Below are 18,618 nucleotides of genomic sequence, written 5' to 3' on the forward strand. Positions count from 1 at the left end.
CAACAACAGTTTTGCAGGCTATACGAAAAGCAATGCAAAAACAACTACCCACAAAACACAAAGACAAACACACCCTATTATATAGGACTCCCAATCAAAGGCAACTCAACACACCTGCCTTCAATTGGGAGTCCAACCCCAATTAACAATACATAGAAAACAAACCTAGAACCTATACCCACAACTAACTAACTAAACATAGAAATACATAAACACAGAGCAGTACCCAAAACCCCCGGAATACATAAATAAAACGACCTACTACCTACACCACCACCCCGAACCATATAAAACAAATACCCTCTGCCACATCCTGACCAAACTACAACAACAAATAACCCTTAACTGGTCAGGACGTGACATCGCCACAAATCACCATCACTATGGTAAAACCATTACTCACCTTTCTCTTCTCAGCCTTGGTCAGAGAGGATGTGACTGCCACAAAACCCCACAGCACATACATCCTGAGAGAGGGGGAGGGAAAAGAGAGAGAGAGAGGAGATAAAACGATGAGGGGGATAGAGAGAGGAAGAGTGAAGAGGGGTTTAGTAAACAGAACCAGATATGATGAGTTTCCTTACAGAGGATGTATTATGGGGATGCAGTGTATAGCCTCATATCCTAAAACTATCAAAACGCCTCAGTAGCTTCATAAACGATATCATTTAATAGTCAACACATACTTCTCTTTCCCTAACAGTCCAGAGCCTGTCTAGTAGCTGTTTAATAAGCTTTCTAACGTGAGTATAAGCACCGTGCATAATGTGTTTTCTTTCATTATAGGACATACTGTAAAACTAACTCTCAGCAGTTCAGTTGACATTCTTTCGAATGTTCCAGACCTTGCTATGTTAGAGGTGCACACCATGCGACGTTTTTTCCCGGCGCTGCGTGTGAATTCAGGAATAACTGTTTCTTTGACCTGGCGGTTCAGCGGCGGTTCAGCAGCGGTTCAGCGGCATACATCTCAATCAATCTGACCGCGCCGAGAAGGTGCAAACAAACTAATGCGTCCAAACATCAGCAGTGTTTTTCCTCACACCTGTCCACACCCTGTGGCTTTTAAACACACAAGCCCACATCCAGACGCAATCACTCGCAATCCCAAATCATCATGTACATTTGTTTTAATAGTTTGAGACTTGGAGAGAGGGGCCTCCGGCTTTGGTTATGGTTTATGTTGGCCACATGATTATAGGTTCCTTTAAAGTGCTTTTATATAGCTACACACTCAGGACGCGGATGCATGCGCACTGGGCTAAAGTAGATCATTTGAGATACACCAACACAATTATTGTGTGAACTGTGAAGCCACACCACAATCCCATAACATCACCGCAATCACACATCCGCAGGCCACATGTGACAGCTGTGACTGGTGCAGTTTCTCCAATGTGTGTACCGCCGCCGTCTCCCCTCCAACTGAAACCCTCCCCACAGTCCCCAGGCCCACACTAGACTAAACAATTATCCCAAAACCACAGACAAAGGTCCCGCACAGCCTGACACAACAGACCCGCTCAGCCTGAACTAACGACCCCCTACCCGCGTCCACGTTTCTCTTTACAGTGGCACATTTTAGAATTAAAACGGAGACAGACAGCGAGAGATGGGGGACAGGGAGGGAGAGTGGGAACTGTTACAAAATCTGCCCAGACATAGTGAGTTTTAACCTCAACCCCAGCCCGAGGGAAAATTCCTTCTACATATCGTGCCCATGCAACGCAACACATGCGCGTGTACGCTTCACCTATATGCTATAGCACACACAGGATCTTTATTCACAACAGTTGACTTTTCAACAGTTTTAAATGCGTATAGATAACATATACTTACTGTACACTACTACACTTACTGTAGGCTACATCGCCACTGAAATAACATTTGGTTAGAAACCTTTCGCCCACATGAAAGCGTGGAGCAGGTTATCGGTCAGTAGAGTCCCCCCAATTTACCTGCACAGAAACCTGAGACGCATTCTCTCGGTGGCCTCGCCCTGAAGTATTACCCCTCCGGTAACGACTTTCTGACCACCGTATATGTGTTTTTGTTGATTCCCGGGGTGAGTTATTATCCGTTCCTTTTGGTGATAGTCAGAACAACCGCTGTGTCTTCTGTGTGGTTGTGAGATAGAGTTCCTTCGCGTGCTCTCTCTCTCGGTCCCCCTCGTTCTGTCACACTCACTCACTCTTCCCTGGATTCGGGTCGGGGAAGGGTTTCACAGTTTTTTTCTCTCGTTCACCCGACAACTTTTTTTGTCCTTGTTTTAAACTGGTGTGACGTCTGGCAGCCGGGGGGCCTGAAGGGGAGAAAAAGAGCACAAGGCCATACAAAATGGACAGATTACACAACTCTCTCTCTCATCGTTCTCTCCCTTCCATATCACACACGCACACACCAAACTGCGGGCACCACTCTGACTAATCTATAATTGAGTAACTGAGAGCCGCTTTTCTGAGTTGCACAACAACCCTCTATAAGAATGTTCTATTGTACAGACTTGTTCTGATCACTAATAATCATCAACTCATTGTTGACATCTGCCCAAGGAGCTCAGAGTTGGCAGCGCTGACAGTAGCACCCCGTGGCGCGCACGCAACCCCCAATAAATTAAATAAAAACCAATTACAAGACTATTGTTTTACAACATCGACTATGAAACGTAGGTCTATTGGAACTAGGGGGGCTGAATCCTTCCACAGAACTGTATCAATCATGCAAATATCTTATGAGAATAGTCGACAGACCAAACAGACAAACCCACATAGTTTATTGTTATTAACTTCTGAAATGTCCGTCTTTGTGGATGTTTTAGTTCTGATGTGTTTGTTATTGGCATGCATCGGTCCCAACCCATTTTTATAACCGGTTTAATCAGGAATCAGGGGCCCTGTGACAACAATTTTGGACCCCCTTGTGGCCCCCCTAAATGTGGAGTATGAAATAAATTTTACATAACAAATTTTTGCTATCATTCTTTTTTTACATCCATTATTGATGATTATGAACATGGTCTTTTGCCTGCTAATGCCTGCAATGCATTGAAGAAAACGATATGACAACAATAACGTCTAATGTAACTGGCCCCTCTAACAGTACAACTGGCCCCAGCTTGGCCCCCCCAGTTGAAATGGTCTAGAACCGCCACTGTACCACATCAGAGAGAGTGGCGGGGGACCACTTGAGGAGCAGAGAGGTGGCGATGATTTTCGGGTCAAAAGCATAACTGGAACTGGCGCGGCAGTAAGTTTAGTGACATTATTTGTTGTCTGCAAACACCGATAAGACTGGCCTGAGTGAATAGTCACTGCTTCCAGCTGCGTTTACCACAGGTTTATGAGTTAAACACTAGAGGGGAAGAGGGAAGGGTGGGAGGGAGAGAGGGAGAGAGGGAGAGAGGGAGAGAGAGAGAGAGAGAGAGAGAGAGAGAGAGAGAGGGAGAGAGGGAGAGAGGGAGAGAGAGGGAGAGAGAGAGAGAGAGAGAGAGAGAGTATGGGTATGTATGATCTAACACAGAGCTACTGGTCTCAGGGGACAGTGTGCTTTTCTTGGCCAGCAGAAACACAACATGACTACAGTACAGAGATGGTGATGGAGATTAGCTACATCAAACACTGCTCTAAGCCAATCTAAAGCCTGGACCACATTATACAACTGGCTTATGATTACATCTGTCACACTAACATTCTGTTGTATGAAATGATGAGGGTAAACACAGGATGTAGCCTATACTGTAACTAACTACACTGTATTAGAGAGTGGGTGAAAGACCTGCTGTCGTATTGATACTCAACACAACTGATCCATTATCAAAGCCTAACAACAGGTTGGGTGTGTGTGTGGTCACCATGGTAATCTATCCAGTGCTGTGTGCCCTTCTCCATCGCTCTCCCTTTCTTTCTTGTTCTCGCTCTCTCTCTCTTGACCCTCCTGACCCTTTCTCCACACCCTTTTCTATATTCATCTTGATTATTCTCTCCATCCCTCTTCCTGTATCTCAGAGGCAGTAACCAGAGTGTGGGACCTATTGGACACGCACAGCCAACCACACAGCCCTGATTAGCAAGCAATCACCAGATCACACAAGAGGGTGTGTGTGTGTGTGTGTGTGTGTGTGTGTGTGTGTGTGTGTGTGTGTGTGGTATATAACTGTAGATCTGTTATTTGTCTCGGGTGGCTGTAGTGAGTAATAGCACTGTGGTCCGGGGCAGTTCCACCCCAGGGGAACAATAACCCCCCCACCCTAACTACCCTCTAACTACCTCTGCACCCCTTTGCTACCTCACACACCAACCCACACACATGGACACTACACACCTCGGGCATTCTTACTCTGGCCACATACCCTTGACCCTTTCATTGCCAGAGTGCTACCACTAGGCAATGCGGCAGCGTAGCCTAGTGGTTAGAGTGGTGGACTTCTAACCAAAAGGTTGCAAGTTCAAATCCCTGAGCTGACAACATACAAATCTGTTGTTCTACCCCTGAACAAGGCAGTTAACCCACTGTTCCTAGGCTGTCATTGAAAATAAGAATTTGTTCTAAACAGACTTGCTGAGTAAAATAAATAAGAAAATAATGAGGGTGAGAGAGAGACATTTGAAATGTCCCTATTCCTTTGGAACTTTTGTGAGTGTAATGTTTACTGTACATTTTTTACTGTTTATTTCACTTTTGTTTATTATCTATTTCACTTGCTTTGGCAATGTAAACATGTTTCCCAAGTCAATAAAGCCCTTTGAGTTGAATTGGGAGAGAGAGAGAGAGAGAGAGAGAGAGAGAGAGAGAGAGAGAGACACTCAGGGTCTAGACAGGCAGCCATATCAACAGGCATGGAGAGTCTTATATAAACCTTTACCCAGGGGAAGGCTGACCTAATACTATACTACACTCACACAGAGAGAAGGGGTAATGAATTAGAGAGAGAAAGGGGCCCAACATTAGAGGGCGAGAGGGTGGAGGCAGAAAGGGGTAAAAGAGGGGGAGACAGTGACAAAGAGGGGGTAGCGAAAGAATGAATGACAGAGCGAGAGAGAGAGAGCCTTCAAAAGGAAGATCAAATTTGACATACCATTAGGATCTGGCAAAAAATACTTAAATCAGTTATAGAACCCATTGCCCTTTATGGTTGTGAGGTCTGGGGTCCGCTCACCAACCAAGATTTCACAAAATGGGAAAAACACAAATTTGAGACTCTGCATGTAGAATTCTGCAAAAACATCCTCAGTGTACCACATAAAACACCAAATAATGTATGCAGAGCAGAATTAGGCCTTTACCTGTTAATCATCAAAATCCAGAAAAAAGCTGTTAAATTCTACAACCACCTAAAAGCAAGCCATTACCAAACCTTCCATAACAAAGTCATCACCAACAGAGAGATAAACCTGGCGAAGAGTCCCCTAAGCAAGCTGGTCCTGGGCTCTGTTCACAAACACAAACAGACCCCACAGTGCCCCAGGACAGCAACACAATTAGACCCAACCAAATCATGAGAAAACAAAAAGATAATCACATGACACATTGGAAAGAATTAACTAAAAAACTGAGCAAACTAGAATGCTATTTGGTCCTAAACAGAGAGTACACAGTGGCAGAATACCGGACCACTGTGAGTGACCCAAAGTTAAGGAAAGCTTTTACTATGTACAGACTCAGTGAATGCCTTGCTATTGAGAATGGTCGCCATGTCTTCTCTTGAGAGCCAGGTTTGCCTATGTGCACACTGCCCACAAAATGAGGTGGAAACGGAGCTGCACTTCCTAACCTCCTGTCAAATGTATGACCATATTAGAGACACATATTTCCCTCAGATTACACAGACCCACAAAGAATTTGAAAACAAATCCAATTTTGATAAACTCCCATATCTATAGGGTGAAATACCACAGTGTGCCATCACAACAGAAAGATTTGTGACCTGTTGAAACAAGAAAAGGTAAACCAGTGAAGAACAAACACCATTGTAAATACAACCCATATTTATGTTGATTTATTTTCCCTTTTGTACTTTAACTATTTGCACATTGTTACAACACTGTATATAGACATAATATGATATTTGAAATGTCTTTAACCTTTTGGAATATTTACTGTTCACTTTTGATTGTTTATTTCACTTTTGTTTATCCAGTTCACTTGGTATTCACTTGAAATGTAAACATATGTTTCCCATGCCAATAAAGCCCCTTGAATTGAATTGAGAGAGAGAAAGAGAGAGAGAGAGATACTTTTGTGAGTGTAATGTTTACTGTTCATTTTTATTGTTTATTTCACTTTGTATATCATCTACTTCACTTGCTTTGGCAATGTTATGTTTCCCATGCCAATAAAGCCCCTTGAATTGAATTGAATTGAATTGAAAGAGCTGGAAAGGGAAGGAGGGAGGAATTTGTCTGGGTCAGATGGAGTCAATATTTGTTCCATTCCAGAGGTATCTTATAGATGGACCGATCAAAGAGGAGGACTGTGTATTCTTAACAGAGTGGGAAAAGAGGAAAGGAAAGAATAGCTGAGTCTGAACAGAAGGAGAGGGAGGGAGGGAGGGAGGGAGGGAGGGAGGGAGGGAGGGAGGGAGGGAGGGAGGGAGGGAGGGAGGGAGGGAGGGAGGGAGGGAGGGTAAGTGAGGTGGCCAATAGAATGGGTGGTCTTTTGGCAGGTGAGAGAAGGCTAGGAGGGAGGTAATGTCTATCACAGGAAGTTGGTGGCATCTTAATTGGGGAGGACGGGCTCATGTTAAATGGCTGGAGCGGAATCGGTGGAATGGTATAAAATAAATGTGTTTGATACCATTTAATTGGCTCCGTTCCAGACATTACTATGAGCTGTCCTCCCCTCAGCAGCCTCCTGTTGTTCCACTCTCTCTGTCTGTCTCCACATTAACACATTAACTCCATATTAACTCTCACACCCACCAAGGGGAGTTTGCATGGGTAGACTCAAAACACAGCTACAGGTGTAGGATCTTAATTTGACCTATATTGTCACAGCAAAATAATCCTGTAGCAACAGGATTTGAATGTTTAGTGCATAATGTTGTTTGATCAGTGGTTAGGCTATTGGCTGGCCAAAAGTAGACTACATGAAAAGCTCAATACTGATATATAACCATGTGTTAGTGTGGGTTTTCAGGGAATTTATGTAAATCACAAAGCTGATCTGCATTTCCTGCGGTGCAGGAAGATTCTCAGTAACAAAAGAGTGGTCAAATTAATCTCCTACAACTGTGCTCACAAGAATGGTTCTGAGATGGATTAGGAGATCTTCATGTTAAGGATTGGAATATATTGCTGTATCATCTTGGCTTAATGGTCAAGTGATAAACATGCTGCACCAACGCTTTCTTTGACACTTTACTGTACTGAGTCATCCCAACCTCAACAACAAAGCTCTTCAGTACAGTTTGTCTAGACAAGGCATGTGAAAATGCAATGTGGTCTCAAACAATTCATATTATTCTGTATGTAAATCTGTGACACTTCATTTAGTATGATATGTTACGTTAGGTTACATCATGAATGGAATTGCAGTCGTTCCATATCATAACACTTTGAGGACGTATAGTATCATACGTTTTAACCAGTCACACAATAGCATATGAAGCATAGAAGGACATTCTGATGTGGTTTGGTTAGACAAGGACATTCTGATGTGGTTTGGTTGGACTAGGACATTCTGATGTGGTTTGGTTGGACTAGGACATTCTGATGTGGTTTGGTTGGACTAGGACATTCTGATGTGGTTTGTTTGGGCTAGGACATTCTGATGTGGTTTGGTTGGACTAGGACATTCTGATGTGGTTTGGTTGGACTAGGACATTCTGATGTGGTTTGGTTGGACTAGGACATTCTGATGTGGTTTGGTTGGACTAGGACATTCTGATGTGGTTTGGTTGGACTAGGACATTCTGATGTGGTTTGGTTGGACTAGGACATTCTGATGTGGTTTGGTTGTGCTAGGACATTCTGATGTGGTTTGGTTGGGCTAGGACATTCTGATGTGGTTTGGTTGGACTAGGACATTCTGATGTGGTTTGGTTGGACTAGGACATTCTGATGTGGTTTGGTTGGGCTAGGACATTCTGATGTGGTTTGGTGGCTGGCCGAGGGGGGGCTAGGACATTCTGATGTGGTTTGGTTGGACTAGGACATTCTGATGTGGTTTGGTTGGACTAGGACATTCTGATGTGGTTTGGTTGGGCTAGGACATTCTGATGTGGTTTGGTTGTGCTAGGACATTCTGATGTGGTTTGGTTGGACTAGGACATTCTGATGTGGTTTGGTTGGACTAGGACATTCTGATGTGGTTTGGTTGGACTAGGACATTCTGATGTGGTTTGGTTGGACTAGGACATTCTGATGTGGTTTGGTTAGACTAGGACATTCTGATGTGGTTTGGTTGGACTAGGACATTCTGTTGTGGTTTGGTTGGACTAGGACATTCTGATGTGGTTTGGTTGGGCTAGGACATTCTGATGTGGTTTGGTTGGGCTAGGACATCCTGATGTGGTTTGGTTGGGCTAGGACATTCTGATGTGGTTTGGTTGGGCTAGGACATTCTGATGTGGTTTGGTTGGGCTAGGACATTCTGATGTGGTTTGGTTGGGCTAGGACATTCTGATGTGGTTTGGTTGGGCTAGGACATTCTGATGTGGTTTGGTTGGACTAGGACATTCTGATGTGGTTTGGTTGGGCTAGGACATTCTGATGTGGTTTGGTTGGGCTAGGACATTCTGATGTGGTTTGGTTGGGCTAGGACATTCTGATGTGGTTTGGTTGGGCTAGGACATTCTGATGTGGTTTGGTTGGACTAGGACATTCTGATGTGGTTTGGTTGGACTAGGACATTCTGATGTGGTTTGGTTGGGCTAGGACATTCTGATGTGGTTTGGTTGGGCTAGGACATTCTGATGTGGTTTGGTTGGACTAGGACATTCTGATGTGGTTTGGTTGGACTAGGACATTCTGATGTGGTTTGGTTGGGCTAGGACATTCTGATGTGGTTTGGTTGGCTAGAAGGACATAGTGGGAAGTTCACTGTGAAGCATTGACAGACCACCAGTCAGATCAGTCTCCAAAACTGTTCCCCACTTTCTCTCTTTCTCTGCTCTGTCCCCCTCCCTCCCCTTCTCAAAAATGTCCCCCCTCTTTAGGTTGATGTCACACATTTCCATCTAATATATTCTGTAGCATTCATACAAGCACTTGCACACACACTGATCACTTGCTCCTGTTTTTACCCCCAACAAATGTAGTTATGTTATGTCAAAGGTTAAATATGGAGGTGCAAGTGTGTGCAGGTGTGTTATTTGTGCAGGTCTGTGTTATTTTGTCTTCTCTCACTATTCTGTCCCTGTAATCACCACATAAATCTCCAGTGTCTCCAGCCACAAGTGTGATTTGGATAGCGACATGAGAAATATCGGATGTCAGAACACAAGGGCTTTCCACACAGGTTGGCACCAGCCCACACAGCAGAATTCAAAACCGATGGCCTCTCTTTCCTCTCACTCTCCAGTTCTATCTCTCATTCTCTCTCTCGCTCTTTAACCCTCCACTTGCCTCTTTCTGTCTCTTTCATAAAGCCGGAATTCACCTCCAGCTAGCTGCTTCGAGAGGAGTCATACAGTAAATATTTATAAAGAGGCAGAAAGCAGGTTTATTCTCGCCGTCTCCTAAACTAGTCCAAGCCTCCTCACCTTCCTCTGAACTGAGAAGAGAACTCGCTCTACCTTTTGGCATCATCTCACCACGCTGGGGAGAGAAAATAAACCAAACGCCTCTCTCACAGGGTGGTTGGAAAGAAGAGACAGACGGGCCGACGGACACACACACACACACACACACTCTTTTCAACTTCGATCCTTGCTCCTGTCAAATCATTCTTTCTTTCCATCTCTCCTCCTCTCTCTCTCTGCTGAGAAGAGGATAGGAAATCAGGTCAGCTGTGTGTTGTTGAACATAGCAGACATATTTGAGAGCAAAGTGAAGCCAGAGCTAGAACTGTACCGAGTTGTGTGTGCGTTTGTGTGTGTGTGAGGGTGCATCCATTACTGGCTATATGCAGGGCCTCTCCAGAACTGGCACTTTCATTGGGTTTGTGTGTGTGCAAGTGTAAATATGTGTGTGTGTGTGTGTGTGTGTGTGTGTGTGTGTGTGTGTGTGTGTGTGTGTGTGTGTGTGTGGTGTGTGTGTGTGTGTGTGTGTGTGTGTGTGTGTGTGTGTGTGTGTGTGTGTGTGTGTGTATGCCTCCACGGGCATGAAACCTTCACAGATCATGTGTGTTTGTGTGTGTGTGTGTTTCTGTGTGTGTGAGAGTGTGTGTTTCTGTGTGTGTGAGAGTGTGTGAGGCTGCATCCATTACTGGCTACAGTGGCTTGCGAAAGTATTCGCCCCCCTTGGAATTTTTCCTATTTTGTTGCCTTACAACCTGGAATTAAAATAGATTTTTTGGGGGGTTGTATCATTTGATTTAAACAACATGCCTACCACTTTTAAGATGCAAAATAAGTTTTATTGTGAAACAAACAAGAAATAAGACAAAAAAAAACAGAAAACTTGACCGCGCATAACTATTCACCCTGTCACGTCCTGACCATAGAGAGCTCGTATTTTTCTATGGTAGAGTAGGTCAGGGCGTGACTGGGAGGTTGTCTAGTTAAAATTTTCTATGTTGGGGTTTTCGTATGATTCCCAATTAGAGGCAGCTGGTCATCGTTGTCTCTAATTTGGGATCATATTTAGGTAGTTGTTTTTCCCACTTGTGTTTATGGGAGATTATTTGGAGTTTGTGCATGTTGCACCTTTTTGTCACAGTTTGTTGTTTTGTTTATAGTATGTCTTGCATAGTTTCACATATAAATATAGATTTGGAACGATACCCACGCTGCGCCTTGGTCTCCTTCATATGACGAAAGGGACACCTTTTGCAGCAATTACAGCTGCAAGTCTCTTGGGGTATGTCTCTATAAGCTTGGCACAACTAGCCACTGGGATTTTTGCCCATTCTTCAAGGCAAAACTGCTCCAGCTCCTTCAAGCTGGATGGGTTCTGCTGGTGTATAGCAATCTTTAAGTCATACCACAGATTCTCAATTGGATTGAGGTCTGGGCTTTGACTAGGCCATTCCAAAACATTTAAACGTTTCCCCTTAAACCACTCAAGTGTTGCTTTAGCAGTATGCTTAGGGTCATTGTCCTGCTGGAAGGTGAACCTTCGTCCGTCTCAAATCTCTGGAAGACTGAAACAGGTTTCCCTCAAGAATTTCCCTGTATTTAGCGCCATCCATCATTCCTTCAATTCTGACCAGTTTCCCAGTCCCTGCCAATGGAAAAACATCCCCACAGCATGATGCTGCCACCACTATGCTTCACTGTGGGGATGGTCGTCTCGGGGTGATGAGAGGTGTTGGGTTTGCGCCAGACAGCTTTTTCCTTGATGGCCAATAAGCTCAATTTTAGTCTCATCTGACCAGATTACCTTCTTACATATGCTTGGGGAGTCTCCCACATGCCTTTTGGTGAACACCAAACGTGTTTGCTTATTTTTTTCTTTAAGCAATGGCTTTTTTCTGGCCACTCTTCCGTAAAGCCCAGCTCTGTGGAGTGTACAGCTTAAAGTGGTCCTATAGACAGATACTCCAATCTCCACTGTGGAGCTTTGCAGCTCCTTCAGGGTTATCTTTGGTCTCTTTGTTGCCTCTCTGATTAATGCCCTCCTTGCCTGGTCTGTGAGTCTTGGTGGGCTGCCCTCTCTTGGCAGGTTTGTTGCGGTGCCATATTCTTTCCATTTTTAAATAATAGATTATGGTGCTCCGTGGGATGTTCAAAGTTTCTGATATTTTTTTATAACCCAACCCTGATCTGTACTTCTCCACAACTTTGTGCCTGACCTGTTTGGAGAGCTACCCTGGTCTTAATGGTGTCGCATGCTTGGTGGTGCCCCTTGCTTAGTGGTGTTGGAGACTCTGGGGCCTTTCAGAACAGGTGTGTATATATACTGAGATCATGTGACAGATCATGTGATACTTAGATTGCACACAGGTGGACTTTATTTAACTAATTATGTGACTTCTGAAGGTAATTGGTTGCACCAGATCTTATTTAGGGGCTTCATAGCAAAGGGGGTGAATACATACGCACGCACCACTTCTCAGTGTTTGAATTTTTTTAAACAAGTTGTTTTTTTCATTTCACTTTTTGGACTATTTTGTGTATGTCCATTACATGAAATCCAAATAAAAATCCATTTAAATTACAGGTTGTAATGAAACAAAATAGGAAAAAACACCAAGGGGGTGAATACTTTTGCAAGGCACTGTAAATGCAGGGCCAGATGTAAACAGCTCCAGTGAAAGGTGTGAAGTCCACACAGGAGGATTAGAGACGACCAGCTGGCTGGGAGAGACGACTGGATCAAACAAAGACTTTAGGAAACCTCCTCAACTACTAGATCAGGACAGAAGTTGGGAAATATTTGGTGGGAAGGGGGGGGGGGGGGGGAGTGGGCTACTGTGTGTGTGTGTGTGTCTAGTGATCAGTGCGGGTGGGCCCATTGGTGTATATCCAGCAGAATCCTTACAGCTGATTTATTCCCCCAGTCTGTTTCTCAATAAGGAATTAATTTCAAGGGACTGAAGCTGGGCAACTGGAGCGTGTAATAGTGAGCTATACCGCTCCAACTAAGTTTGTGTGTGTCTTCCATCCACCACACACACACACCGTCAGAAATAATAATAATATTCCCTTCACTAATTGGCTTGCCTCTATCCAAACATTACCAGCAAACCCACACGCCCACCCACACGAGAGAGAGAAGAGAGCGAGAGACAGAGGGCTCTAGACTGCTAGGTTGTTGTCACTGTTTGCTGCAAAGGCCAACCAACAACAAACTCTCTCTCTCCCTGACACACACACACACACACACACACACACACACACACACACACACACTATTGCATTGCTATCCCCGTGAGGACCAAAGAATTGATTCCCATCCAAAATCCTAAATCTAACATTAACCTTAATTCTATCCCTAATTGTAACCCTAAACCTAACCCCAAAGCCTAAAATAGTATTTTTCCTCAGGGGTGCAGCAAAATGGGGATCAGCAAAATGAATTTTCCTTGTTTTACTATCCTTGCGAGGACTTCTGGTGCTCACAGGGATAGTTAAACATACATACACACACATACAGGAAGGTTATTTTTACAGAGGTGGAGGGGAAAGGGAGTCCAGGCACAGGGGTCTATTTCAGGTCAGTGTCCCACCAATCATTGGCTGACAGGTTCTCAGTGATACCAGCAGAACAGAACAATACCACCATGAGGACGTCACACCACCGTTCTGTTGGACTTCCTCTGGTCACGGTCACCCTGCCTCCCTGCCTCCCGGACCCCCTCCCACAGAAAGGATGAACTGAAACTGGAGTGTGTTCCATATGGCACCCTATTCCCTTTATAGTGTACTACTTTAGACCAGAACCCACAGGGCTGTGAACTACATAGGGAATAGTGTGCCATTTGGGACAGGTCAAAGGGAATAGGGTGCCATTTGGGACAGGTCAACGTTAATATGGTGCCATTTAAGACATGTCAATGGGAATAGGGTGCCGTTTGGGACAGGTAAGAGGGAACAGGGTGCCATTCTCATGACAGGCCTCAAATGGAATAGGGTGCCATTTGGGATGCATCCTGGGTCATTTATGTACCTGCCTGGACTTGTAGGCTACCTACTATATTTATAAAGAACCCCCTAAACAAATGATTTCATTTCACCCTCCTATAGCCTTATTGACATGTTACATTATAGCCTATAGGCAGTCCTATGACTGGAGATGGTGATCTATTCCTCCCTCAGCAGCTCCCTTTGTTGTTGTCTTTAACGTCAAAAGGTCCGCCTCTCTTTCTGCCCCCCAACCCACCTCTCTCTCAACCCCCTGGTTAAAAATTATTTCAGAATGAACTCTGTGCGACTCGAACTGTCAAATGAAGGATGGCTTTGTGTGTTCAGAGAAAGCAACGAGAGAGTACAGTGAGAAAGAGTAGGGAGAAAGAGATTAGAGCGAGAGAGATAGGGAAAAGGAATGCTGTGAGGGGAGAGTGACCGACTGATGGGCTCGTAGTTATCAGTAACTAATGGTTTGGGGAATGTTCACTGATACTAATGGTCCATGTCACCACTCTGGAACACTTACCGCACCAAACAAGTCCCCGACTTTAATCATTTCAGAGAAAGAAAGTCAATCAAGAGGGGGACAAGGAATTTAAGGCATTTATCCTGCGTATTGGAAATAAGCTTCATTCTTTGGTCCGTTTAAACCGCCTGACCATTAATCTGTGTGATTGGAACGTGGGGCCAAGTCCAAGCTCTCCTCCTCTGGTAATGCTCACGGTCTGGTCACCCACTTACAGTGTCTGGCTCTAGGGACCGATACACACCAAAAGCCCCCTGGCCTGAACCCAATTCAACTCCTATCGGCCTCCTTCTCTTCCTGTCTCGGCAGTGAAGTGCTCGCATAGAACTAAGCACACAAAACCGCCGCCTTTGGCCAATAGCCGTTTTGTTGAAGAGGTTCTTTGTCCAGTCTAGTCCGTGTTTGATCTGTGACCCCCCCGGGTTATAATGCCCCCCCTCCTCCCCGAGCTGTTCCGTCACTGTTGTGACTCATGTCCTTTCCATTCCGTCGCTCCCCCTCTCAATTTAAAAAAAAAAAAAGAGGGAAAAACTTCCGACCTTCGTTCTGCCTTTCCTGTTTCCACTAAACACAGGGCTCTCTCTCCTATTTTAGTCAAATCCCCCCACGCTCCCTGCGTATCCTGCCTTTCTTATTCCAGTCTTTTAAAGGCAGTGATGACAGTCTTACAGTGAGGGAAAAAAGTATTTGATCCCCTGCTGATTATGTACGTTAGCCCACTGACAAAGAAATGATCAGTCTATAATTTTAATGGTAGGTTTATTTGAACAGTGAGAGACAGAATAACAACAACAAAAAATCCAGAAAAGCACATGTCAAAAATGTTAGAAATTGATTTGCATTTTAATGAGAGAAATAAGTATTTCACCCCTCTGCAAAACATGACTTAGTACTTGGTGGCAAAACCCTTGTTGGCAATCACAGAGGTCAGACGTTTCTTGTAGTTGGCCACCAGGTTTGCACACATCTCAGGAGGGATTTTGTCCCACTCCTCTTTGCAGATCTTCTCCAAGTCATTAAGGTTTCGAGACTGACGTTTGGCAACTCGAACGTTCAGCTCCCTCCACAGATTTTCTATGGGATTAAGGTCTGGAGACTGGCTAGGCCACTCCAGGACCTTAATGTGCTTCTTCTTGAGCCACTCCTTTGTTGCCTTGGCCGTGTGTTTTGGGTCATTGTCATGCTGGAATACCCATCCACGACCCATTTTCAATGCCCTGGCTGAGGTTCTCACCCAAGATTTGACGGTACATGGCCCTGTCCATCGTCCCTTTGATGCGGTGAAGTTGTCCTGTCCCCTTAGCAGAAAAACACCCCCAAAGCATAATGTTTCCACCTCCATGTTTGACGGTGGGGATGGTATTCTTGGGGTCATAGGCAGCATTCCTCCTCCTCCAAACACAGCGAGTTGAGTTGATGCCAAAGAGCTCCATTTTGGTCTCATCTGACCACAACACGTTCACTCAGTTGTCCTCTGAATCATTCAGATGTTCATTGGCAAACTTCAGACGGGCATGTATATGTATTCTTGAGCAGGGGGACCTTGCGGGCGCTGCAGAATTTCAGTCCTTCACGGCGTAGTGTGTTACCAATTGTTTTCTTGGTGACTATGGTCCCAGCTGCCTTGAGATCATTGACAAGACCCTCCCGTGTAGTTCTGGGCTGATTCCTCACCGTTCTCATGATCATTGCAACTCCACGAGGTGAGATCTTGCATGGAGCCCCAGGCCGAGGGAGATTGACAGTTCTTTTGTGTTTCTTCCATTTGCGAACAATCGCACCAACTGTTGTCACCTTCTCACCAAGATGCTTGGCGATGGTCTTGTAGCCCATTCCAGCCTTGTGTAGGTCTACCATCTTGTCCCTGACATCCTTGGAGAGCTCTTTGGTCTTGGCCATGGTGGAGAGTTTGGAATCTGATTGATTGATTGTGTCTTTTATACAGGTAACAAGCTGAGATTAGGAGCAGTCCCTTTAAGAGTGTGCTCCTAATCTCAGCTCGTTACCTGTATAAAAGACACCTGGGAGCCAGAAATCTTTCTGATTGAGAGGGGGTCAAATACTTATTTCCCTCATTAAAATGCAAATCAATTTATAACATTTTTCACGTGTTTTTCTGGATTTTTTTGTTGAAATAAACCTACCATTAAAATGATAGACTGATCATTTCTTTGTCAGTGGGAAAACGTACAAAATCAGCAGGGGATCAATTACTTTTTTCCCTCACTGTACGTAACAGGGCTGTGCTTATTTGAGTATTAACCAATCACAACTGTTGCCTGAAAACCCTGATAAGACTCCTAAAATGGATGTCTCTCCAACCAGTGCTGCACAGTGAAACACTTACACACACCAGCCCCATTATCATGACCATAATGAGTTACACACACACACCAGCCCCATTAACATGACCATGTCCATAATGAGTTACACACACACACCAGCCCCATTAACATGACCATGTCCATAATGAGTTACACACACACACCAGCCCCATTAACATGACCATGTCCATAATGAGTTACACACACACACACCAGCCCCATGTCCATAATGAGTTACACACACACACCAGCCCCATTAACATGACCATGTCCATAATGAGTTACACACATACCAGCCCCATGTCCATAATGACAGTTACACACACACCAGCCCCATTAACATGACCATGTCCATAATGAGTTACACACACACCAGCCCCATGTCCATAATGACAGTTCACACACACACACACACACACACACACCAGCCCCATTAACATGACCATGTCCATGAGTTACACACACACCAGCCCCATGTCCATAATGAGTTACACACACACACACCAGCCCCATTAACATGACCATGTCCATAATGAGTTACACACACACACACCAGCCCCATTATCATGACCATGTCCATAATGAGTTACACACACACACACACACAGAAAAAGTGTGTTCAAAAGACGTCCAGAAGAGTTTAATAATTGAAGTTATTTTATTATAAAAGTACAGTGAGCAATTCTTCATCCACAACAGGTGTGTGTGTGTTAGAAGTCATCCTGGTTGCTCCGTGTGTCTCGTAGGTGTGAGAGTGATGCCAGGACCTCCTCTGTCGGTCTCCTCCCTAGCTGCTTCCCCCCTCTGGTCCTTACACTCACCGTGCCACTCTCACACTCCTTCTCACCTACCACTGGACACGCACACACATAAACAATTACTGAATCAATATGTTTACAACCTGTGTCAGTTAATTTAGAATCTACAGTAATCTAATCCGTGTTCACCCATGCACTCTTACCAAATATGTAGTTGTACTGGGCCAGCTGTGCAGAGCGGATCTTCTTATTTAAGGTGGCACCCTGGTCATCATCCACGTCAGCCATGAAGCCGGCCTCGCGGAACTGTCGGACCACCTTAACAAGAGCAAAACACACATCACTCACAGTGGTGGTAGAGGAGACAGGAACCAGGCTACGGTAGAATAACAGTAAGGACGGCACCTTTTACATTCCACCCTGAGGGCTGAGACTCTGGTGGCTGTATTTCCTGGCTATGTATCATCATGACAGACCCCAGATCAGCAGTCTTGATAGACTCTCCTCCCCTGGGTCTACATACGCATTACATACAGGAGGATGTATTGGCAATGTTGTGACTGGCAGACTTTTTACAAGACAAGTCAAGAGAGAAATAGGAGCCGTGGCCTGATAAAGGCCTCAGAAACATTACAGGTCTATATTCCATGTTCTCCTGTGTCTGGTCTTACCTGCTGCTGGCTCATGAATCATGTGGCAGATGGAACTTGTAGAATATATTGATATGTGAGTAGTGGCATGTACGTACCTAGCTTTGTTTCATTGTTGGTTCCCATGTGTTAAATAAACGAAAACCTGATCACAAAATGAACCTGAAATCAAGTCCTTTTCAGAGTCATGATGAACCGTGTATGGGTACAGTGTTGGATTAGCCTTCCATCTCTGGGGTCACTGAGGGGTACAGCTTTTGATGTGTGCTGAGTCATGTTGTGTTTGGTCACATGTGTGGGTGTATGGGGGGGTTTGATTTCAGCCTGCAGTACAACGGCCATGTGTATAATGTGTCTCAGAGCAGGAGTGCTGATCTAGGACCAGGTTCCTCCTTTCCATGTAATCTTAAAAATTGAGATCCAAAATGCAAAACTGACCCTAAATCAGCACTCCAAATCTGAGACGCTTGATACATATGGCCCCAGATTTGATATTATGAGTACTGACCTGTTGCGCATATGTCTCACTACCTCCCCCTACAGGAATAATGATGACCTGCGCTGGAGACAACCACAGAGGCCTGAAAGAGACCGAAAGGAAAGAGAAACTGAGTGAGTAAGAGGAAGAGGAATGTGGGTAACCAAAACTGTATCATTTTAGATGAATCAAATCACAGACATGCAGACACTC

The 18,618-nt window shown here is 44.7% G+C and overlaps 2 protein-coding genes across 3 annotated transcripts in view; both read right to left on the reverse strand.

The window, feature by feature from the left end:
• Positions 1-2,418, reverse strand: part of LOC106573456 (thrombospondin type-1 domain-containing protein 4) — a 290,336-nt gene extending 287,918 nt beyond the window's left edge. For both annotated transcript variants that reach the window (XM_082960591.1, XM_082960590.1), the window contains exons 1-2: positions 1,959-2,418; positions 404-467 (exon numbers count right to left, since the gene is read on the reverse strand). In XM_082960591.1, coding sequence (XP_082816717.1) covers positions 404-467; positions 1,959-1,981 — 87 coding nt within the window. In that variant the 5' untranslated portion in view covers positions 1,982-2,418. The remainder of the gene's footprint in view (positions 1-403; positions 468-1,958) is intronic.
• A 14,740-nt stretch (positions 2,419-17,158) lies between these two features.
• On the reverse strand, positions 17,159-18,414 carry LOC145860091 (threonine--tRNA ligase 1, cytoplasmic). The gene is made up of 3 exons (XM_082960613.1): positions 17,683-18,414; positions 17,481-17,595; positions 17,159-17,372 (listed from the first exon to the last, which is right to left on the reverse strand). The coding sequence occupies exons 2-3, from the start codon at positions 17,563-17,565 to the stop codon at positions 17,230-17,232; spliced, it is 228 nt and encodes a 75-aa protein (XP_082816739.1). The 5' UTR covers positions 17,566-17,595; positions 17,683-18,414; the 3' UTR covers positions 17,159-17,229.
• Between the last annotated feature and the right edge of the window lie 204 nt (positions 18,415-18,618).

Source organism: Salmo salar, chromosome 02 (assembly GCF_965601325.2).
Source record: "Salmo salar chromosome 02, fSalSal1, whole genome shotgun sequence".
Lineage (NCBI taxonomy): Eukaryota > Metazoa > Chordata > Actinopteri > Salmoniformes > Salmonidae > Salmo > Salmo salar.